Here is a 25,434-nt window from a genome sequence, read left to right as displayed (position 1 = left end):
CCTTTTGGCCTTAGGGGAGAATGAGAATCCGAGTGAGGACCCCTCTTCATGAAAACTATGTGTCGCCGTTTATCATTGCATACTGCGTCATTAATCCTTCTATTTGAATCGGAGTAAAGGGACGAGGCTACCCTAAACGCGAGGATCGTCTGTCCATCGGATGCACATCTGCGACATATCAGGCGTTAAAGGCCGCGACGGGCCGACGAGCCCGATTTTCCCTGGTCATATGGAGAAGACGCGCCTCGCACTTTACGAGCACTCTTTTATGGTTACCAAACACCGTCAGCATTGTGATCAAAAGCCATCCATTTCCCCAGGTGGCAAAAATTCTAGCAATAAACTTCCATAAATGGGACGTGATCTAGGTGGTTATCCTCTGACAAATAATACTGCTACACCCAATTATTTCACCACTCATACAAAAATTCACTATCTACCTAAAGGCGTATTTGTATTTAACTGACTGAGTTTGGGTTTTTGCCTCTCAAATGGGGTAATTGCTTATCCAAATTTCGTTTTGTTATGGGTACTTTTAAGGTAGAGCTTTTAATGCATACGACATTGCAAACAACGGCGAACATTTCCAAACCCATTCTAGACTAATTCCCCAGTGCTGCCAGTACCTATATCGGAGCTTACCTGTTCGTTTCCAGCTGCTTCTCCTTCTTGGCCAGGTTGATAGCTGAGGAAAACGACCGTCAGTCAGAGACTCGCGGCGACGCCAGAACAGTTTGAGGAGGTGATAATCGACGTGTTCGGCAACTGAAGACTGCTGAGGTTTTCAAAGTTACGTTATAGATCTATCACCTTGCATGATTAGACTGGTGTTAATAGTTATAATCGATAGTTTCACACACATAAAACGATGTTTTTATTCAACATACATTCAATACACTGAAACGGTTGGGGATTATTTAGATGTGAGCTGGCTGATTGAGAAAAGACTGTTTGTGCCATTCCTACCCGTCATAATACGATCGCAATTGCACACAGCACCTACCAACCAGCTGTGCTAGACATGCGCTTACGCCTATGGAAGGCCTTTCTTTCGTTTAACATTACCGAACAGTAGCGGCGGAACACCTTCAATTAAGGGGGGGGGGGGCACTGCCGACTTTTGGTCCCATTCTTTCCATGCAACGCCCATAGGGCTAATGTTAAAATGCGAAAATCAAAGGCGGGCACGGTGTCCCGCGGTGCCCCCCCCCCCCGTTCCGCCGCCTATGTTACCGAACTGATATCGATTTGGTATTTCAAACTGACTTTCTTGTGACATATGAATATTAAATATGATTGAATATGTATGCTGTTAGCTTGATGAATCTTCGATGCTGTTATTTTTTTTTTTTTTTGCAGAGCCAGGACTATTGCACCATTGCACCATTACAGAGCCGGGAGGATGATAGGCATTAGGGGGAGACAACCGTCTGGGTCGGCACCCCATGGTGAGTCGTCGGGGCTGAGCCCATCACGAGGACAGGCCACCCAGCCTCCTGACAGCCACCGCACCCGGCTACGGGTTTACTCCTAGGGTAGCTGCTCACATGGGATAAAGCTGCCCGTTCAGCCCGGAATAGGGTAAGAAGGATTTGACGATCTGAGGATCGAAACGACGGAACGTATGAATGCTTTGAATTTCGTTATGAAGTATACCTGACAATGTCAGCTTATAATGTATGTACTTACCTACCGTACATATCAAAACCTATGTTTTGGCGTCGCCGCTAGATGACACTACAATTTGCACCTGAAGGTATACTGTACCGCACATCACCATATCAAATTTGTACGCTTGCCGCTAGATGTCACTACAGTTTGCGCCTGAAGGCATACCGTACCGCACGTCTCCAACCCATGTAGTACCGCTGCCGCTAGATGTCACTATTGTTTGTACCTGAAGGTATACATACTGTGCCGCATGTCTTGGGACCGTTGTAAGGAAAGCTAACTGACATAAAATTCATGAGCTTCTCTTCCCTTCCTAAATATTTTCCCTAACATTTTTGTATTTTCCCACAGTTCTGGTTTGTAATCCGTTTTTTTTTTTGTTTCCCCGAGTCTTTTTTTTTCTAAAATCGACAACAACTTAACCCGCGCATGACTGGGGAGGGGGATGCTCTACAGAGCACCGTTCCGTGCTTCTATCCTCAGGATACTGAAATCCTTCTCCTCCAAGCCGCAACCCCCTCCGGGCTGGACAGGCAGCTTTATCTCAAGCGGGCTGCTCATGGAGCGGGACCGCTGCTCCCGAGGGAGCGCACCCCGTAGCCGGGTGCACTGAGTACCTTGGGGCTGGTCGGCCTGTCTTTCGGGACGGGCTCAGCCCCGGTGACTCACTAGGGTGCCTGACCAGACCAATGCCTCCCCAATTCCTATCATCCTTCCGGCTCTGAAATGGTCTCGTCAGACCGAAAGGGCCCAACCCAACAAAAAAAGCTCTACAGAGCCTCCCTCCTGTTTTTTTTTGCAATACATTCTAAACCCCTTGACGTATCAACGCGAAACTTGCTATACCTTCGGCAGCATCGATTTGACACCTTGTGTTTAAATTACACACTTCTAGCTATCATAAGTCGGCCGGAAATGACATCAGAGTGACGTTATGTCGGCCGATTTTGATGCAAAACATTGAACTGCGGTAATCGCTCTGAAAAAGCTCCGTTTTTAAGCAAGATCCGATTTCTTTGCATGAGTGGACTGAGCATATGTACAGCCCTCTGCAGACTGCGTGGTAGGTATTCTTTTCTCGACAAAACAGAGAATAACGCGAATACTATGCTATCGGGCACTCGGAAATCGTAACAGCAAGATGCGCGAGACTTCGCAGCTTACATTGGCATTATCATCGTATGCATTTTCCACCCAGTTTGGCAACAAAACCCAAAAGTTTATATTTGCCCCCAAAACGAACTTTTACATTTTTTGCCACACAAGGCGTATGCTTTGTTTATTGATAGGCCCTATCGAAGGAGTGGAGCATGGCGCATCTATTTGCAGTGAGTTTCGACCGACTGATAACATGACTTTTGAATTATTATCAGTTTTGTCGGAAAAAAGAATACCTACCACGCAGTCTGCTGAGGGCTGTACACGTGGCTATCAAACTGCTATCTCAGATATATATAAAAAACGACAATGTATTCAAATACACAATTAAAAAAACAGAGCTTTCGGTAACAAATACCTTGATCACTGTGTGTATGCTAAAATGAAGGAATATTTTCAAATATTTCAAAAGGCTTCATCGCACGGGATACAGTTCAAGACGCTAAAGGAATGAACCCACTCCTAGTTACGAGCGAGCGAGCGCAGCGAGCGAAGTGAGTCTTTTCAATATAACGGAAAAATCTCAGTATGAGCGGCCCGGCCCGGCCCGGCCCGGCCTGTAACGCTTTTGAGAGGCTTATATCTCAGCAACCGCTGGACCGATTGGCCTGCGGTCTTTTTTGTTGGGTAGCCCCATCCCTTCTACCCCGTAATTGACTACTTTTGATACATCTCAGTGACCGTCGTGGCACGTGCCACGTGAATAGTCAAGGGTGTTCAAGCTGTTTTGCAAAAGTAGTGATTTTGAGAGGCTCATATCTCAGCAGCTGCTTGGGCGATTGACTTGCGGTAATTTTTGTAGGGTAGCAGCATCCCTTCTACCAGGGCCTCGGCTAAGGAATTTTGACTGGTGGGCCACTTGGGCAGCGACATGGACTGACCTTCGTAGCCATAGCCCCCCCCCCCCAATTTTCGATTTCTCCCCAGATTTCGGCCACTTTATTCTGTAAAAAAAAACGTCAGGATGGCATTAAAAAATGTAAAAAACGGGCCTCGAACCCTCCCCCGACTCTTCAGAGAGAGGAGAGAGTAGATAGTAGGGACCCACAACCCTCTCAGTGGTGACACTCCGGCGGTGCACATAAAATCGCACAAGTATGCACAAAATATTGACGCAGATAAAACTTTGGACGATAACTTACGGCCGTTCGGATGTTAAAAATCAGCGAGCCCTGAGTGGATCGCTCGCCGACTAGTCGGAGATTCGAAAGCGGTCGGACGGGATCGGGCGTTGTCGGGAGGAATTGTGAACAGCACAAGTGCAACTTTAGTGAAGTCAGTTGTTGTAGCAGGAACCCCAAAAGGGGGTTGTAGCAGCAGCCCCAACATCTCTGAAAATGATCATTAAGCATATTGGTGTCGCATGGAAAAGAATTGACTCAAAAGCCCAAGCGCACTGTGCAACCCTAATATTTTTCTAAAAAACTAAGTAATGTACGCTTTTGGTGAACAGTGTCCCAAACTTCAGATTTCTCTTTGGTGTCTGAGTGGAAAATTCTAGCCACCCCAAATGTGAGAGTGGAAAGAAAATTATCCATTCTTATTCTTGAGTGTCATCTTCAGCCCAAATGAGAAATTTTTGGAACGCTGACTGTGAACGGTTCGAAATTCGTCCGACTGGTCAGATGTGTGACTGCAAGCATCATACCGGTCGTGAAGACGCATAATATTGCTTGCAGACTTCAATCTGCTGGAAGTCGCCGACACTACCTCTAGTTTGACTCTGGCTTATATCGTGTATATCGACGAGCCGTCTGAGATCGCTCACAGGCTTATACCCGACCGTCTGAACTGCTCTGTTCTTTATTCGTAGTTTTTCTTGTAACCGACTGGTCTGCGGCAGATGCTTATGTGACTGCAACCACTCGATCGATCAGAAAGCTTGCAAGAACTTTCGCAGACCTCGATCGGCTGGAAGCCGCAGACACTATCTGTAATTGACAGAGGCAGACGTCTTTCACGATTATTGCATAAAATTTAAAGCCTCGGTCACACTTCACCGGATTGGACCAACGGACGAGAAACGGACGAGAACTGTCAGCGTCCGGTGATGTCCGTTTGCAGGGTATATTGTCCGTTTGTTTCCGTTGGACGTCCGTTTGTCATCCGTTAATATCCGTTCCATATCTGGTGGTGTCCGGTTGAGCACACCGGACACCACTGGACATGGAAGTACTGTGACGTCACATGGAGATCGAAGTAAAAATCATACAGCAAAGACGTAGGTGGTGGATTTTTAAAGTTGTGGGTACTATAGTCCACCCAAGAGGATATTGCAAACAATAGGTTGAAGTTTTTTTCACAAGAATATGTTTCACCGATGGGTACTTTACAGCCTGAAAATGTACGATAAGATCTGCTTTTTCAATTTGAAAAGTGAAAAATGTGAAAACTTCGATTTTTCGGAAAATAACTGGTGGGCCAAATCTTTGAGGCTGGTGGGCCATTTCGGGTCACTGGTGGGCCATTTGGCCCACCAGTTAACATGTTAGCCGAGGCCCTGCCTTCTACCCAATATAGGATACTCTCGATGTATGTGGGTCACCCCCAGTGCACGTGCAAAATACAACAATAAGAGGTGCCAAATTTGTTCCCATTTCAGTAACTCGGTAATTACTGGGGCGATTTCGCTGAAACTTGGCATACAGGTAGGCACCCACCAGGCAATGCATTCCCATGTGTTGCGGTTAGGGTGCTACTGCACGTGCGCACGTGCAGGGGGCGTTTCCAGATCTCGAGAACGGCTGGGCCGATTGCGCTCAAATTTGGTACACGGTTGGGGACCAGTTAGTAGGGTGCCGTGCAAAAGTCATTTTGGACCCCGTTTGCACGTGCGCACGTGCAGAATGCCGCTTCCAGATCTCAGGAACGGCTGGGCCGATTGCGTTCAAATTTGGCACACCGCTAGCGACCGGTTAGAAGGGTGCTTTGCACAAGCCAGTTGGAAGTACCCTCTCGCCCTTCCGCACGTGCAGGGCTCACTATCTCGCTCGCTCGTTCTTCGCCCAAAAGGCGTTTTACTGGTATTAAATGTTTCGCGTGAGATGATATGAGCGGCTGAACTGTATCCTATGCGATGAAGTCAATTTGCCTTTTGAAGTATTTGAAAATATTCCTTCATTTTAGCATACACACAGTGATCAAGGTATTTGTTACCGAAAGCTCCGTTTTTTAATTGTGTACCTATTTGAATACATTGTCGTTTTTTATATCTGTCATGGATAACACACAATTGCTATCTCAGATTTCCAAAATTTTGAAAATATCGGGAAATATAGATAAATATACAAGTACAATTTTTTTTTATTTTATCTAATACCTTTTTGACTTTACGAAAGAAACTGGAATATAATATATGATAGTACATCCACCAATGAACTCCTCTAGAAAGTTGTAGCCCAATACCTTCGAAAATGGCTGAGTTATACGTATTATAGTCGAAATTTCACAATTTTAGATTTTTCTAATCCATTTTCGGTGCGTAGGTATTTGACATGGTTCAGTAACATAAATGGCACCATCTTGTTCCTGAGCTCAAACTGCAGCTGAAAGTCACATTTTTTCTTGAAAGAAAATCATTATCAAAATATGACCTTTTTTGACCTGAAAGTGACCTGACCTCAGCTAAATGCAGCTGAAAATGACCTCGAATAGCTCAGACGATACTGTCTTCGAAATCTATGAGTAAAATGGACCATAAAACATGCGCCACGTGACCGATACATGATATAAAATTTTCGTGACCTAGGATGACCTGGCCTTGACCTGAAAAATTCGAAGTAAAGGTTCAAGTCAGGGTATCTAAGGCGTAAACCATCAAGGAATCAATCAAGGAATGCGTAAACCAAAAATGAGCCTGATCGGACTTGTTAGCCGGAGGCCAGAATCTAAATTGTGAACAAGCAACAATGCCGATAACGTTTACTTTGACCTTGCCTGTGACGTCATCAGAGACCTTGAGGTCAATGAAATTAGCTTTCGTTAAACAGTTTTCCTTGGGCTATCAGACACCGTTCGAATTTCGACGATCGGCCCAGTAGTTTCGGAGATAGGATGGGGGGGGGGGGCTCTGTAGAGCCCCCCTCAGTCACTCACGTTATGGAAAATACCCCAGTCATGCGTGGGACAATGTGTGTTGTTTATTTTGCACTGTGCACTCTCTACATGCATTGCTCTATCCAAAGTCCAAACGGGCCATGCGTGGTGCTCGGGCATGTTTCCGTGTACTATGTGGATGGACCGCATGATACACGGATTCTCCGTGCAGTGTGTGTACGGATCACATGCTGCACGGCCTCTCCGTGTACTATGGGTACGAACTGTATGCCGTACGGTTTTTCCGTGTAACCTGTGTGCTGTGTGGGATCCGTATGGTTTGTGTATGGACTGTGAACCGTGTGAGGTATATATGCAGCCACTGACCGTTGGGCACCACCGAGGTATGCAGGTTGGCCAGGTCGTGTAGTCTGTGTATGGACTGTGTCTGTGTGTAAACTGTGTCTGTGTGAAGTATACATGCAGTCACTGACCGTTGGGCACCACCGAGGAGGACTGCAGGTTGGCTAGGTCGTCTGTGGTCTGTGTATGGACTGTGGACTGTGTGAGGTATACATTCAGTCACGTCACTGACCGTTGGGCACCACCGAGGAGGACTGCAGGTTGGCCAAGTCGCGCGCCGTGCTGCCGTTGGTGAAGATGTAGAAGGCCACCTCGGATCGCTCCAGCTGCAGCGCCGTCAGCAGCAGGCCGATGTCGGTCGTCTCCTCAATCTGCACAGCAAACACAAACACACGCCCGTCAGAGCCGGCCTGCTCGACAGGCTAACTCTCGTGGTACGCTTCTTTTGAAATCTCAGCTATCGTTTGGCAAACTAAGGAGAGGATCATACAATGACGCCACAATTTTCGATCTTGCGACTTTCTCAGGCATGTTTAACAGTCAGCTGCGACAACTGCCATTGGACATGATGTCAGCTGATGACTCGTCATCAGAGAGTCACCACGCCCTTTTCTGACATAATCCGTCTCATCACGCGCAGTGACCAGCTCGGGCGGCCGGCTGCACGGGGGAGCGGCAGCACCCGGCTGACAGACGTACCGCGTGTTTGACCTCGAGCATGCCGCGCTGGTAGATGACCACCGCCGACATGGAGTAAATGTTCTGCACGATCAGCGCCACGATCGGGATGAACGGCAGCAGCAGCATCTGGGCACAGCGCACCGCAGGGCGGCGTCAGGTACAGTACAGCAGGACAGGATCAGATACAGTACAGTATGTAGGGCGGGGTCAGATACAGCACAGGGCACTGCAGGACGGGGTCAGGTACAGTACAGCAGGACAGGACCAGGGGCCGTATTCACGTCGACCATTTTCGTAAGAATTTTCTTAAGTTTGACCTAATTCTTTAAGTATTTTTTTTTTAATCACGTGAATGAACTCCGTTGATAAAAACTTAACCCGCGCACCGACGGGGGTCTGCGCCAACTTCGCACCGACGGGGGGGGGGGGGCGGATGACCGTCCCCCTGAGATCTCGAGAACGAAGCAAGATAGCGACAAGCGGTAAACGGCAAGGGATACGCACGGACAAGGTCTACAATTTTTACAAAGGTCATTTTCAGGTCAGGTCAAAGATGACGTCACAGGGGTCAAAAAAGTCAAAATGGCGGCGCTAGGTATGGAGAGAGTTTTTCTCGAATAACTTTCGAACTAGTCCATATAGGAATAAACTAAGGGCAGCATCGTGATCCTCTCGTCAATCCGCATCAAATGATATATATGTTGACCTCGAAAGGTCAAGGTCAAAGGTTGACCTCAGGTCACGTGACCTCGAGGTCATCATGTATATCATTCGATGCGCCTTGACGAGCTGAACACAATGAGACCATCTGCGCGGCTGTATCTTGTTCCTGTACGGAGTTATTGTCAAAAACCGCTGGTGACCTTTGATGACGTCACATGACCTTACAGCTGCCCAACAGCAAAACAGACCTCAAGGTAGTGAAGGTTGATCGTATATGAGGTCATGTATGGTTTATGGGGCCATTCCGACCCGTTTTAGTGGTAAAAACAGGGAGTTGATTTATCCCCCATTGACTAATAATGGGGAGGTCGAGAAATTGACCTGACCTTAGGTCACCGATATCAAAATTCCGAGATACACAAATTGTAGCTACTAATGACCTTATAACATCCTGCGACTTTCAAAGGCCTCCGACATCTACTGTAGCTCTGGCACGGTGACAAAGTTGCAAAAAAGTGACTTGAGGTTGGGTCATTCAAAGTGACCTGGTGACCTGACCTGAAAAGTTAGGAGGTTCAAACTTGCACACCATGTGTAAAATTGATGAGAGAATAGGCGTACCAAATTTCGCGGCGCGTAGCAGTTTTCCCGCTATTCGCGAAAAACCTCAGGGGGGGGGGGGGCGGATATCCGCCCCCCGTCGGTGCGCGGGTTAACCCGGCACCGCCTAGGCTATTTCCGTACCCACATCAGCCTGGGGGGGGGGTCGGATCCGACCCCCCCCCCCCTGTTATCTCGAGAACCAATGGTCGTATCGAGCCCCGCGAGGCGGCGTTCGAAAGGTCTCTACGAGACCTTCCCAAAGCACTCTTAAGATTTTAAGATTGAGGTCAACTTTCGGGTCAAGGTCAGGTCAAAGGTCAAATTCAGGGGTTTTTCATGATTAGGCTTACGGACAGCGGAATCGATAGCTGCTGCTCGAACTCACCACAAATGACCTCAAAGACCTAGTGAAGGTGCCATGTGCGTATAGGGGTCATACTAAGTACGGGTCAAGGTCAGGTCAGGTCACGAAAGGTCACGGTTTTCACTTTCTGCTACATGGGCGTGCGACACATGTTTTATGGCTTATTTTTCACGCCAAATCCGATGGTAATGGTTATATGTGACCCCAAGTCACTGCGCTGGTGATAAGTGTGCATTGAAAGCATAAAAATCGTTTATACTAAACGAGGGCTGAGAAAAAAGGTCAATTTTTCAACTTTTTATTTTTGACATAAAAATGCTTTTTTCTAGACGAGCTTTGTCCCAGGAATCTAGTGGTGCCATTTGTTTTCACATGCGATGTTCAGAAGTGCCTCTAATTCGCTAAAATGTTTATGACGTCACCATGCCCTATGCATGTTGGAGCTATTTTTTACAATTTGGGGGTCAAAAATCAAGATAGAAAGTTGAAATTTGGGACATCTAATGTTCTAATAGAGCTCTATAACATATATTCCGGTTTTTTGGAAATTCTCAAAATTTTGGATTTTATTAGCTGTTTTCCAAAAAATATAGTTTTTTGAATTTTTAGGGGTGAAAAACGCATTTTATGGAAAATCCGAGATAGCCATTTTAAAGAACTCGTTGAGCTGCGTCTTTTCATGTCCTCAATTTGCAATTTGCTTAAAACCTCGATTTTTGGCGATTTTTTTAACATTTACCATTTTTTGACTGAAAACGCCATGTAGTTACATCACTAAAATCAATATATCTCAGAAATTTTTGAAAATTTTTTCTTAAAAATTGCACAGGAGACGTCAAATTGATGGGGGAGAAGGTATGCGAAGTTTCAAGTTGATAGCGCAAGCGGTTCATGAGTTATTGAAGACAAACGGAGGGGGGGGGGGGTCGGATCCGACCCCCCCAGGCGGTCGCGGGTTAAGAAGTGTCGACGTGAATACCAAATTATACTTACGAAAGAAAATCGACTTACGAAGTCGACGTGAATACGGCCCCAGATACAGTACAGCAGGACAGGATCAGATACAGTACAGCAGGACAGGACCAGACACAGTACAGCAGGACAGGAGATCAGATACAGTACAGTAGGGCGGGGTCAGATACAGCACAGGGCACTGCAGGACGGGGTCAGGTACAGTACAGCAGGACAGGATCAGATACAGTACACCGCAGGACAGGGTTAGACACGGCACAGCAGAGGGTTAGATACATGGTGCACCACACCGGAGGGAAGAGATGTAGTCTGACGTCCTACCGGTGTGATGAAGTTTACTGTCCTACCTGTGTGATGTAGAATGACGTCCCACCTGTGTGATGTTAGGCTGATGTCCCACCTGTGTGATGTAGGCTGACGTCCCACATGTGTTGTAGGCTAACGTCCCACCTACATACATATGTGATTTAAGCTAACGTCCTACCTGTGTAATGTAGTCCGACGTCCCACCTGTGTAATGTAGTCTGACGTCCCACCTGTGTGATGTAGGCTGACGTCCCACCTGTGATGTAGGTTGATATCCCACCTGTGTGATGTATTCTGACGTCCCACCTGTGTAATGTAGGTTGATATCCCACCTGTGTGCTGTAGTCTGACGTCCCACCTGTGTGGTGTAGGCTGACGTCCCACCTGTGATGTAGTCTGATGTCACACCTGTGATGTAGTCTGATGTCCCACCTGTGTAATGTAGGCTGACGTCCCACCTGTGTGATGTAGGCTGACGTTCCACCTGTGTGATGTAGGTTGATGTCCCACCTGTGTGATGTAGAATGACGTTCCACCTGTGATGTAGGTTGATGTCCCACCTGTGTGATGTAGAATGACGTCCCACCTGTGATGTAGGCTGACGTCCCGCCTGTGTAGTCTGACGTCCCACCTGTGTGATGTAGTCCGAGGTCCCACCTGTGTGATGTAGATGCGCCGGCCGGTCTTGGAGACGGGGTTGATGTCCCACCTGTGTGATGTAGATGCGCCGGCCGATCTTGGAGACGGGATTGATGCGGCAGCACTGTATGGTCATCATCAGCGTGGACGACACTCGCGAGCTGGTCGTCTTTCGGCTGTGGTTGGACTCTGTGTCCGACTCTGCGGGAGAAACACACACGCATACGCTCACACATACATCGAAAGTTAACGCACTACGAGTATGTAGATAATGGCAGAAGGCGGCACTGGCCAAATGTCTGTTTTCTACGTGGAAATTGGAAAAGGTCCTATATAATCATTTCAGGCAACACGTTTCCGGTCGGTGTAACCCGTTACCCAGTACCCACAAGCTGCAGTACAGCCCACGATTATGCAATTTGCATGCGATGGAGGAGTCTTGCCGACGTCGGCTGGATGATCGCGCCTAGTGCCTATTTGCGAAGTCTAGAGAATGGACTGCCCAGTGCCAATACACGGACGATAAGTTAATTAATGAGAAAGGCGGTAAGGACCCTCCTACCACTCCGCCATAATACATACTTATCTGTCATTTATTCAAATTAGCGGCTTACTTGATAAGCACACTGCAAAAGAGCATCTAGTTTATTTTGCTGTCCTGTATCATAAAGAAAATAAATGAAACGCAAGTGAACGGTTTCGTTGCGTTCTACTATGTTTCGATTTGTTTTGTGGACCGTTCAGTGGGATCCGATCTTTTTGTAATCATAGCTGGCTTACACTGAGAGCAGATGGAGCTTTCGCGGGACGTGAGCGGGGCGATGTGCCACACTAAATATCTCTGAGGACTATTAGGGCCTGTCAGCTGCGCTAAAGGGAGACGTGCAGTGCAGACACAAGTCAGAGCTCAAAGCCAGGCCAGTAAGCGCAGGTCAGAGTTCGTGAGCAGGCTGCAGTGTATCGGGCCGGCTGCGGTATTCCAGTAAAAGGACGACGCCTGTCGCTCTGCATCCGTCACGCTGCCTGTCTATTTACTATCCTACAGGGTACCTGCCCGTATCGTATGCATCCAACAGTTTGTCGTATTGTATATGACACAGACAGACGGACAGACGGACAGACGGACACACGGACACACGGACACACGGACAGACGGACAGACGGACAGACGGACAGACGGACAGACGGACAGACGGACAGACGGACAGACGGACAGACGGACAGACGGACAGACGGACAGACGGACAGACGGACAGACGGACAGACGGACGGACGGACGGATGGACGGACGGAGGTCAGAGAGGGCAACATATGCCGCGTCTCGGTTTCGGCCATTCCCACGGCTGGATGCGGCCAGCAATACGTTCCCGTTACGAGAGCATGTTAACAGCCAGTAGATCCAGGAAGCTTCTAGGCTGCTGGCAGCCCGCGGCCATTTCAATCGCGGAGGAGCGCGTGACATGACCACCGAACGAGTGTCCCTCGCTCGGCTGTATAAAACCGGCATCATGATTCCCGGGTCGAAGATGAGCGCCATAACTGTATAACGCGGGCCAAAACATCCCAGGGACCGTAATTGTATAACGATATTGCTCAACATCCTTCGCCGACATTGAACTGCACTCATCTGTGGGGATAGCCACCAGACGCAGGGAGTCCGCTGACCGCACTAATGTTATTGTTTTTAGCATGCGGAATGGTGCCATTTCGGCGCGTGCTCACTGTTGAAATGTGTATGATTACGGAGCGAGCGAAGCGAGCGGAGTCTTTCCTTAGATTAACGGAAATTTCCGAGTACCTATGAGCGGCCGGCTGGCCGGCCGGCCGTGCGGACGCTTTGCGAGGCTTATCTCACCAACCACTTGACCGATTTACATGCGGTAATTTTTGTAGGGTAGCTCCATTCCTTCCACCAAGTATTGGACTATTCCCGATGCATGTGGGTAACCCCTTATGCACGTGCCACGTGCAAAACGAAGAGGTGTCAGTTTTGTAATAGTTGTAATATCTCGGTAACTATACTGGGCCGATTGCGCTGAAAGTTGGCATGTAGGTAGGCACCCACTAGGCAATGCATATCCATGTGCCAGAGTTGGGGTGCTGCTGGGCGTGCGCACGTGCAGGGGTCGATTCCGAGAACGGCTGGACCGATTGCGCTCAAATTTGATACACGGTTAGGGACCGGTTAGGGTGCCATGCACAAGTCAGTTGGGACCCATTTAGCACGTGCGCACGTGCAGGGTGCCGCTCCTAGATCTCGAGAACGGCTGGGCCGATTGTGCTCAAGTTTGGCACATCGCTAGAGACCGGTTAGTAAGGTGCCGTGCACAAGTCAGTTGGAGGTACCCCCTCCCAATTTTTGCACGTGCAAGGCCCACCCTCTCGCTCGCTTCCCCCTCAGCTCAGTGCTATAGGGACTCTTTTACATAAAGGTGAGCTTTACGGTTCGGTTCTTCGTAAGTTCAATATGGAGACTCTTATTTTGGCACCGGATATGCTCTACCTAACACAACTTCAAGCACATGGAAGCGCGATTGTATGGGCTTCTTAACCCTCGCCCTGGCAGGGCATTTTTCATAACACGGCCTGGCAGGGGGGGGGGGGTCGATGCGACCCCCCTCGCGACTGGCTCCTATGGCACCTAAAAACACCAAATTTGGTAGGTAGGTGGGCCCCCTGGAGTTCTCACCCCTGTGCAAATTTGGTTGCTCTAGGTCAACATTTAGGGGGGTTTTGGGGGTATAAATGTTAAAATTTCGCTAAAAACAGGTCAAACGTTTTTGGCTTATAACTTTTGAACTAATTAACCCTCGCATGTGTGCGGCGTTTGCCAGCTTCTAATGTGTAGGGGGGGGGGGGTCGGTTGGACCCCCCCCCCCTTGCCGTTTGGCCCCTGATCGAGCTAGAGCTTCGCGAAAAAAACGAGCGTGTTGCCCGTGACGAGAGGAAGCCGATGATACCCAATTTTAAGGTCCTAGGTCATTGGTTGACCTTCCAGGTCAGGTCAATGACCCAAAGTCGGGAAAATCGGGACCTGTTAGAAAGTCGTAAAGTGTGGCTGCTAAGGGGTTTTTCGGGGTGCTGATCACGAATATCGTGTTAGTTTTGATCACAGATGATGTCTTGAAGCATTTAGACCAGGTCGGGTCAGGTCAGGTCAGGTCAACCTGTAGGCGTCGTGACGGGTATTCGTAGTACGTGTCAACCGCCTCTGACAGCTTCGTAACATGTTACGAAGTCACCAAAACTACTTCATAAATGTTCCAATGGTTGCTAAATTCGAATTCAGCTCCAAAAACTAGCCTAGAAACATGTAAAACTCGAAAAAGTGACCCGAGGTCACCCGAGGTCACCAAAGGTCAATGACCTGACCTGACCTTCAGGTGACCTTGACACACACGGGAGTAACATCAAATCACATGTTTGAACGTTTGAAACCACGAAAAGCTTGCAAACACGCGGCTAGTGCGAGCCGACATACGCGAAATCGCGATTCCGGCCAAACATGGTCTCGGAAAAGAGGTCACAGGTCAAAGGTCATTTGGGTCAGGGTCATGAAATTTTCAGGGTAGGTGTAAAATTGATCAATGCGAGGGTACTGAAAGTTTCGTCGCGATCGACCGCTTTTTACGCGAGTTATTCGCGAAAAACCATGGGGGGGGGATCCATCCGACCCCCCCCCCCCTACACATGCGAGGGTTAAGATAAAGAAAAAAGAAAAGCACCAGTGAACTCAGCACGTCAAGGCGCGTCGAATGATATACTTTTTTGCTTGCTTAAGTGTATTTAAAGTTTTTCTTAATTTTTAAGTAAACTTAAATTAATTAATTAAGTTAAAGTTAACCAAATTGCATCATATCGCATATCATTCGATTCGGCTGATCACCAGGAACACAATGATACCATTTTTTAAGCTCTAGCGTCATTATGTGCCAAGTTATTGGCAACAACGTCATTTGACCTCAGTTGACCTCATGTCACCTGACTGACCTGACCCATAGATAAGTTCATCAAACAAAGAAGCAACAAGTGACCTGCTGTTAAGTACTGAAGTTTCAAAGGACAAAAGTGATAGAACGAAGCGGATATCTGCAGTATTTTCCGAATTTAGTATTTTCCCATAGGCTTAACATTACGACGTAATGACCTCTAACTGACCTCAGGTCAGTGACCTCAAAAACCCGAACTATATGTTATACAACTCGGTGAACTTAGCATACCCTGAAAGTTTGAAGGAAATCAGTCAAAAACTGTGAGTTGGACAGGTGCAAAAAGAAAATTGAAATTTGACCATGACCTTGTACCGGTTTTTCTGACCTGGTGACCTGACCCCAAGGTCACCAGGGCCTGAAATTTTCAGGTCATATGTAAAAAGGTTGCCCCATAGGCTGTGCCAAATTTGGAGGCGCTGCGCGCCGTCGTTTTTATGCTATCTTCGAAAAACCTTAACCCTCGCCCTGGCAGGGCATTTTTCATAACACGGCCTGGCAGGGGGGGGGGGGGGTCGATGCGACCCCCCTCGCGATTGGCTCCTATGGCACCTAGAAACACCACATTTGGTAGGTAGGTGGGCCCTCTGGAGTTCTCGCCCCTGTGCAAATTTGGTTGCTCTAGGTCAATATTTAGGGGGGTTTTGGGGGGTATAAATGTAAAAATTTCGCTAAAAACAGGTCAAAAGTTTTTCGCTTATAACTTTTGATCTAATTAAGATAGAGCAAAAAGAAAGGCACCAGTGAACTCAGCACGTCAAGGCGCGTCGAATGATATGCTTTGTAGCTTGCTTAAGTGTACTTAAAGTTTTTCTTAAATTTTAAGTAAACTTAAATTAACCCGCGCCCGGCTGGGGGTCCTGGATTTCCACGCCCTGCTGGGGGGGGGGGGGGGTGTTTGAACACCCCCCCCCTTGTAACTCGGCTCCTGGGCCACGTAGCGATACGCGGAAGGCGGCGTTCGAAAGAGCGTCAAAAATAATGACGAAATCACTTCGGTCAATTTTTTTGTCAGGTCAAAGGTCAGGTCACCAGAGGTCATTGAAGGCAAAATTTCGCCGATTTCCAGGTCGAATGTCGAAAATTTCCAAGAAGCCAACGCATAACTCGGGAACCAATAGAGCTACAGCGCCGCGGAAAAGCGCATTCGAAAGCCCTATTAACGCCCTTTCTGAGTAATTCTCTCAGATTTGACCTAACGTCAACGGTTTTGCCTGCAGGGGGCAAAAACTGCAAAAATAGCCGATTTTTTCGGAAACAGTTTTTCTGCAATAACTTTTGACCCAAGCCTTGTACGAGCTTACTTTTACCGGCATCGTGTTCCTCTCGTCAAGACACATCGAATGAACTATAACTTGACCTTGAAAGGTCAACTTGAAAATTTGACCTCAGGTCAAGGTCATGACCTGACCGGAAAGGGTCATGTTGCATATCAGTCGATCCGTATCGTCGAGCTGAACACATCTAAGGCGTTTTCATCGCTCTAGCATGCCTCTATCAAGTTATTTGCGAAAAACTGTTAGATACCATTCGTGACCTAGGATGACCTCAGGGCATATACAAGGGTCACGGACACCATTTTCATGTTCAGTGTGTCTAAACTACTTGTAATTCGGTTTTTGGGAGTGTTTATAATGTCTTTCGTCCAAAAGAGGGGCTTTTCAATTTTCTCCCATTGACTTATAATGGGGAGGTCGCAAAATTGACCTGACCTTAGGTCATCGATATCAAAATTCTGAGATATACATTTTGTACATGCTATTGCTCTTAGCAATCGCTGAAAGTTTCAAAGCGATCGGTCACTCGGTGTAGCTATGACAGACATTGAAACTTTTTATGAGGTGAGGTCACTTCAAGTGACCTGGTGACCTGACCTTGAATGACCTTGGTCTGAAATTTTCACAACATGTGTAGAATTGATGTATGATAAGGTGTACCAAAAACGGCGGCGCTCCGCGCCGCCGTTTTTGAGATATTCGCGAAAAACCACAAGGGGGGGGGGGTGTTCAAACACCCCCCCCCCAGCAGGGCGCGGGTTAATAACTTAACCCGCGCGGGGCTGGGGGGGGGGTAAATTTTACCCCCCCTCGCGAATTTTTGCGATATCTCAAGAACGGCGGCGCGCAGCGCCGCCAAACTTTCAGTACCTTTTCTTACATCAATTTGACACGTTCCCTGAAAATTTGAGCGAAAACCGTCGGCAAATTTTTGAGAAATTGACGTTTTAGTGACGTCATGTTCGCCATTTTCGCCTCAAAAACGGCAAAAGTTCAAACGCCGCTAACATCTTCATTTTTAAAGGAATCAAGACGTAACAAAAAAGGTTATACGTAATTTTACTTTGTCTATCAAATGGCTATCTCGGTTTTTTGAAAATTTTGGATTTTGGGCTAAATTTTTTCAAAAAACTGACTTTTTTGGAAAAATCATTATAAAATCCAAAATTTTGAGTCTATCGAAAAAACCGGAATATATGTCAGAGAAGTGGTCCATGTGCACCTACATGCCAAATTTTAGAAGAATCGGTTCAAAAATGTGGGAGTTATTCAAAGTTTTATGACGTCACGACACACAAATTTTTTGAAAAATGACTTTTTTGGAAGTTCTAGACCTCGTACGGAAACAAAAATAGCACCATTCGATTCGCCGTGAAAAACTGCATCAGATAGACACCTTTTTAGGCCTTAACAACCAACTTCAAAATTTGACCTCACTTGACCTGACCTTGACCTGACCTCGACCTGAAATTCATCCAGAGGTGGTCCATATCACTTATTGAGTGTGCCTATTGAATTCCATGAGTAAAATGACCCATAAAACATGTGTCGCACATGCCCTTTTCTATATTTTGTTTTTTCGTGACCTGACCTGACCTGACCTGACCTTGACCTTGACCTCTGAATGATATTGTATGCAACGAATATTGTCTTGGTAGCCTAAGAACACGATTTGGGCGATCAGTCTCAGTCCATGACTCCATTCTTCGGCAACTACGGTGCAAGGCCGATACTGTAGAAACTTGCAATTTGTACCCTTGACCTGACCTTGACCTTGACCTCAAACTTAAAATTAAGTACATGTTTTTAGTAGTTCGTGATGAGAGCTTTCGATTGGCGTTTGAATTTTCCAAATCGGACCATTAGTTCGGGAGATAACAGGGGGGGTAAAATTTACCCCCCCCCCAGCCCCGCGCGTTCGGCTGGAGACCCCAGCCCCGCGCGGGTTAAGTTCAAGTTAACCAAATTGCATCATATTGCATATCATTCGATTCGGCTGATCACCAGGAACACAATCATACCATTTTTAAGCTCTAGCGTCATTATGTGCCAAGTTATTGGCAAAAACGTCATTTGACCTCAGTTGACCTCATTTGACCTGACCCATGGATAAGTACACCAAACAAAGAAGCACGAAGTGACCTGCTGTTAAGTACTGTGGTTTCAAAGCACAAAAGTGATAGAACGAAGCGGATATCTCCAGTATTTTCCGAATTTAGTATTTTCCCTTAGGCTTAACATTACGACGTAATGACCTCTAACTGACCTCAGGTCACTGACCTAAAAAAAAAACGAAATATATGTTATACAACTCGGTGAACTTAGCACATCCTGAAAGTTTGAAGGAAATCAGTCCAAAACTGTGAGTTGGACAGGTGCAAAAAGAAAATTGAAATTTGACCATGACCTTGTACCGGTTTTTCTGACCTGGTGACCTGACCCAAGGTCACCCGGACCTGAAATTTTCAGGTCATATGTAAAAAAGGTTGCCCCATAAGCTGTGCCAAATTTGGCGGCGCGCATTTTACGCTATCTTCGAAAAACCTTAGGGGGGGTCGCATCGACCCCCCCCCCTGCCAGGGCGAGGGTTAAGGGGGGGGGGGGTCGCATCAACCCCCCTGCCAGGGCGAGGGTTAAGAGGTTCAATGTTATATCTTTGCATTGTTGATCTTCCGTGACGCCATATGGTATGTCACTACATGGTCATAGTCATAGGAGTTTTTCGCCAACAACTCCTGATCAAACTGAACAAGCGAGTCGGGAAAGCCACCAATGAGCCCAGATGATAAGCAATACCAGCTTCGTGACCGAGGTGGCCAGCACGTGACCTTTGATCTTAGGCAAACACTAAGCAAAAAGCTCTCTCGAGCCAAAAGTATATCATTCGGAGCATGCCGAACACAATGGCTCAGAATTGCGGACTTTGCGAACATTTTTTGCGAAATTATTCACCAAAAACCTTGGGACATTTGACATGATCTCAAAGGTCACCGGCTGACCTGAGACCTAAGAACTGGATCCCAGTCGCTGCGTGTCACACGGATGCACACACTCGTTTTCTACGAGAATCTAGTTCAATTAGGGTCGAATTGGCAAATGGGGCCAACAGCCCTCGGCTGAGGCGTAGGTACTCTTATACAGCTGGATCCATGCCAACTCAACCACTGGTGTGTACACAGCACCCTCTCAGATATTTACAAAAATAGCTGATTAGAGGTTCTTCATGACCATGATTCCGGATATCGGATCTAAATTGGTCTCAAGTCAACAGTGTAGCTGTTACAGTGACGTCAATTTATAACGTCATACGGTGTTCAGTTATATTCGCAGCATCTTTTCGCCGAAAGTTGATCAGGTAGGTATTTGAAATCAGTCAACGGCGTTTGGAAGACATTGATTTGATTGATTCATGGTCTGTGTCATCATTTTGCTTTCAATAAAAATAATTTATATAATCGATCAAAAAATACAGCTTGAAATATGATGACTTAGATTCTTTTTAAAAATTTGATATATGAAAATTGCACATCTTCTTACCTTGGAACTGTCGAAACAGCAATGGTTATCGAACCAGTATAACGCCTTTTGGGGCGACTAACGGAGCGAGCGAGAGGGTGGGCCTCGCACGTGCGGAATTTCGAGGGGGTACCTCCAACTGACTTATGCACGGCACCCTACTAACCGGTCTCTAGCGACGTGCCAAATTTGGGCACAATCGGCCCAGCCGTTCTCGAGATCTGGAAGCGGCACCCTGCACGTGCGCACGTGCAAAATGGGTCCCAACTGACTTGTGCACGGCACCCTACTAAACGGTCCCTAACTGTGTACCAAATTTGAGCGCAATCGGTCGAGCCGTTCTCGAGATCTGGAAACGACCCCTGCACGTGCGCACGCGCAGCAGCACCCCAACTCTGGCACATGGATATGCAGTGCCTAGTGGGTGCCTACCTACATGCCAACTTTCAGCGCAATCGGCCAAGTAGTTACCGAGATATTGCAACAATTACAAAACGGACACCTCTTCGTTTTGCACGTGGCACGTGCATAAGGGGTCACCCACATGCATCAGGAATAGTCCAATACTTGGTAGAAGGAATGAAGCTACCCTACAAAAATTACCGCGTGTAAATCGGTCAAGTGGTTGCTGAGATATAAGCCTCGCAAAAGCGTGACCACGGCCGGCCGGCCGGCCGGCCGGCCGGCCGCTCATACTCAGAAATTTCCGTTAATCTAAGGAAAGACTACGCTCGCTTCGCTCGCTCCGTAATAACAACATATCCTAGCGCACCCCATTCTCCCCAGACCTCTGACCGGGACGCAGCGTGGGTGCCACAGTCCCTTTGTCCGGGTCGACGCCGAGTCACGTTTCCGGACAATCCGTGATTATAAACGTACCAGCATGTGAATTAATGCTTGCCTAATGTATTATGGTGGATGCGAAGGTCATTTGAAGGTCAGATCACGTCATTGACCTTAAATGACTTTGGTTCACTTTTTCGAGTTTTATAAGTTTGGAATAACTTTTGGAGCTGAATTCGATTGAAGAACTCATTTGAACGTTTGAAAAATAGTTGTTTCTGCCTATTTCTGTTATTTGATTGGTATATGTATATATTTCATAAAATCGATAAAAAATACAAATTGAAATAAAACGACTTACGACAGCCTGTTCTAAGGTCAATGGCGACTTTCAAACGCCGTTGACCGATTTCAAATACCTGATGAACTTTTAGAGAAACAACACTCCAAAGATTGCCAAATAGCATGTGACGTCATAAGTTGACGTCACTATGGAAGCCAAACCATTGTAATAAGAGTAATTTCGACCTGTTATTCGGAATCTGAGCTATCAGGAACCCCTTCACTCAGTCAGAATCTCATAAAAATGTGATAGGGTGCTGTGTAGCATTTCACTTTCAGAGGTTCAGTTGACATGAAATAACCCATCTATATGGTCTATGGATGTAGAACACCAGCGAGGGATACAGTGAGGTCTCAGATGAACAGGAGACCTCAAAGGCTGGGTTGCTAAATCAAACGTTTTTTTATAACTTCGTCAAAATATTCGCAGTCATTTCAGGATATTGTTATTTTTATTTCATGGATATTGTTAGGTACTTCAATCGCGTCAACTGTCAAGCGATTGAATCGCGTCGAAGGTCATTCCTTAGCTCAAAAGGACTCATTCCTTAGCTCATTTGAGCTAAGTAATGACCTTCGACGGACGACGACGACTTCGGATGACCTTGACACATATGTAGGTCTTATATGGTGCAATCCATGGGAGCTGTTCACGATTATGGCATTAAATCTGCTCTAAACATTCCTTCAAAACCCGATGATACCAAAAAAGACTGACCTATAATGACTGACATGAATCAGCGCAATAGGCTCTAAACTTCTACAATAGCTAGCAACGGGGATGCCCTTGCTATTAGACCTGTCAAAATGCTTTGATGTGGTGCCGCACCGCAGGCTGTTGGACAAACTCGCGCTGTACGGGGTGGAAACGGAGTGGTTTGCGGACTACCTCAGCGGCCACACGCAGCAAGTGCAGATGCCCAGCGGCGACGGTGGATACGTACGATCCGGTGTGAAGCCGAACACGATCGGCGTGTACCAGGGCGGATCACTTAGCTGCACATTGTATACGGTGTTTGCAAATGAAATGTATCTGTATCTACCTGCCAATGTCACGATGGTCCAGTTCGCTGACGACACCCAGCTCCTTGTAAGCGGCAAAAAGCGCGACTTGCCACAGGTGATAGAACGAATGGAACAAGCTCTTGAGTGTTTGTACCAATGGTTCTGTACCAACTCAATGAAGCTTAATGCAGCTAAGACGCAAGTTGTCGTGCTTGGAACTCCTGCTATGCTCCGAGGACTGCCGTCTGTCACACTAAATGCGATGGGTACTGTGATTCCAGATTCTAGAGTCGTCAAAAACTTAGGAGTGATTATGGACAACCATTTGAAGTTCAATGATCATGTCGATCATATCACTGCTAAATGTACCGGCGTCCTTATCGGTCTGATGCATGCCAAACATGTTATACCAAAGGCATCTCTGTCAGTGATAGTAGAAGCGCTTGTGAAATCACTCATCAGGTACTGCATATCAGTGTACGGCACGTGTGGAGTCACTCAGCTTCATCGCGTGCAGAGACTTTTAAACTTTGGTGCTCGTGTCATTAGCGGTCGTCGTAAACACCACCATATTAGCGATGTACTCCGCGACCTGCAGTGGCTGAATGCACCTAGCCTTGTTAAGTACCACCGGATCTGTGTGGTGCACACGCTCGCTACGACGGGCAAGCCCGAAGTTCTCGCAGAAACTATCGGTCGCACCGTGCACCACTCGTACCAGACACGTGCTGCGGGCAACCACATGTTGCCGAGAATTCGCACTGAAGCTGGTCGACAGCGGCTCTGCTACGACACTGTGCGCGAGTATGACCGCTTACCGTTCGATGTCACCGCTCGCAATTTTCGACACCAGCTCAAAAAGCACATTTTTATGGAGCAGTCTGCGATGTCTAGTTAGTTTCAGTTGAGCACTGTGTCTTGAACCTTGTGTATTTACATATTTGACGTATTGCAATGAAAAGCCATGTTCCATGGATTTGCTGTGAATAAAGTATCTGTATCTGTATCTTGCTGCCTTGCATGACAATTGACATTGGACTCGAGGTAGGTTTGCATTTCTACATGACCCAAAATATAAGGTCATGTAAACTTTCAAATATTCTAAAACATCTAAAATATATTTATATAAAATATACAAGAGCAAAGTTTGAGTTTGCAGCTCTGACAATCAGCCGTCTCGCCCACCTGTACCTCCGCCGAGCCGAGTCGGCGCCACGGACGAGGGCTTCACTCTGGCCATGGCGGCGGTGGGCGCGTGGCCTCAGCTGGAGGGCGGGGTCACACCGTCCCACACCGACACCTGCGCGGCCGCGCGGCGCTGCAGCGGCGGCCTCTCCCGCGACCCGTCCGACGCCGACTGGTGGCGTGCAGAGCTGCCGCGCCGCTCCTCTCCCGGCACCGGGCGGTCCGGCGGCGGCCGGGCGGCTGATCGGGGCGCCGCGCCGGCAGGGTCACGCGGCCGCCGCGCCGTCGTGACGTGCCCTCCGGCTAATGAAGGACCCGGCACAGGGGTCATTATTGGACAGAGCGGCAGACAAACAGCGCCCGGCGGGATCACACATCGGCTCAGTGCGGCCTCAGAGAGCTCAGTAATCCGCCGGCACTGATGAAATTACAAGGAGCTCGCCCAGAGACATGCGCTGCCGTGTAGGTGTGCGTGACGGCTGATGTAGAGCTAATCTAGAGTCATCTCTCTTCAGGATTGGGAGAGACAAATTTTTATAACACGCAGAATGATGGGCCACTGAGTAGGTACTGGGCAGGTCTAATACTAATATGTATAATCTTAGGTACCTAATTATGGATCATTATGTTGACCTCATTTTGGCCAAGGGTAAGGGGGGCAAAGCACCTATCCTATAAATTTCCAGACTCGTATCTCACGATCTCTTCAGGATGCAAAGTTGAAGAACGAACAGATACCTAGCCTGGTAGCCCAATGGCCAATACCGAGACTTTCGCCGAATAATGGAGGCAATTTATGTGGCACGCAAATTGCATGGTGTTTTAACGCGCGCCGTGCCATGGTGGCCTGACCTTAACGCCGAGTGCTGGGGGGGGGGGGGGGGCGCTTTCACGCGTCCCCCCGTCTAACTCGGTTCGTGGGTCACGTAGCGACACGCGGTAAGCGGCAATCGAAAGAGCGTCAAAAATAAGGAAGAAAACACTGGGTCATTTTTAAGATCAGGTGAAAGGTCAGGTCACCAGAGGTCATCAAAGGTCAACTTAACCCTATTAGTGGCAGGCTCCTGGCTACCCCCTATTAGTGGCAGGGGGGGGGGGCTGTTTACGACCCCCCCTTGATATCTCGAGATCTAACGGGCCGATTTTCAAAATTCAAACGGCATTCGATTTCGCTCAACGTGATCTACATTTCTAAAAAATAAAAATTAAAAAATGTCAATAGGGGGGGTAGAGGGGGGTAAAAACGGGCAAATTGCAGATACATTTTAGACTGTTTATCACGGCCAGGTTTCTGAACCAATCTTAACGCAACTTTTGCCGATCGATAGAGAATGAACCAGGAATTCACATGGATCCTAAAAATATGCATTTTCAAAAATCATAGGCGGATACAGATCATTGAGATTGGGGGTACACAAAAAGTATAGTAAATAAGGTTTTTGTTGGTACTGTTTCTAAAAAGGGTGGTAATGGTCTTGTTATGTTATAATTTTCTTATGAGAGAACGACTAAAATTGTATTGGTAATGCATAGGCGGTGTCAGGGCACCTATGTTGGGAGGTAAAACATAACCCCCCTTTTTGGACGCCTGGATCCGCCTATTATAGCAAAAACGTGTCAAAAGAGGATGCACAATAACTGTATATGTTATCACATGATACCTTTTATTCACTGTTCGTAAAACTGGTGCAGCATCGTGATCTTCGCCCAAATGACTCGCTTCACGAATAGGACCCCCCAATTCCCAGTGCTCTGGAGCCGCCCCTGGTAAAGTTATGAACTTGAAATTTTCAGGGAATGTGCCCAATTTAGTTTTAGGAAAAGTCAGAAAATTTCAGCATCGTAGCTTCAGCGGTTTCAGAGATATTCCCGAAAAACCTGA

The 25,434-nt window shown here is 47.3% G+C and overlaps 1 protein-coding gene across 1 annotated transcript; it reads right to left on the bottom strand.

The window, feature by feature from the left end:
* Positions 1–642: 642 nt before the first annotated feature.
* Positions 643–23,711, bottom strand: LOC122376772 (the record flags this gene model as incomplete). The annotated part of the gene is made up of 5 exons (XM_043356716.1): positions 23,553–23,711; positions 11,526–11,656; positions 7,927–8,034; positions 7,460–7,598; positions 643–685 (listed from the first exon to the last, which is right to left on the bottom strand). Coding segments are annotated over exons 1-5 (476 nt in total), but the record flags the coding sequence as incomplete, so codon positions are not given.
* Positions 23,712–25,434: the final 1,723 nt, after the last annotated feature.

Source organism: Amphibalanus amphitrite, unplaced genomic scaffold (genome assembly GCF_019059575.1).
Source record: "Amphibalanus amphitrite isolate SeventyFive unplaced genomic scaffold, NRLGWU_Aamphi_draft 002292F_arrow, whole genome shotgun sequence".
NCBI lineage: Eukaryota > Metazoa > Arthropoda > Thecostraca > Balanomorpha > Balanidae > Amphibalanus > Amphibalanus amphitrite.
Note: the sequence above shows the minus strand (reverse complement) of the source record. Positions and strands in the feature narration are given on the sequence as shown.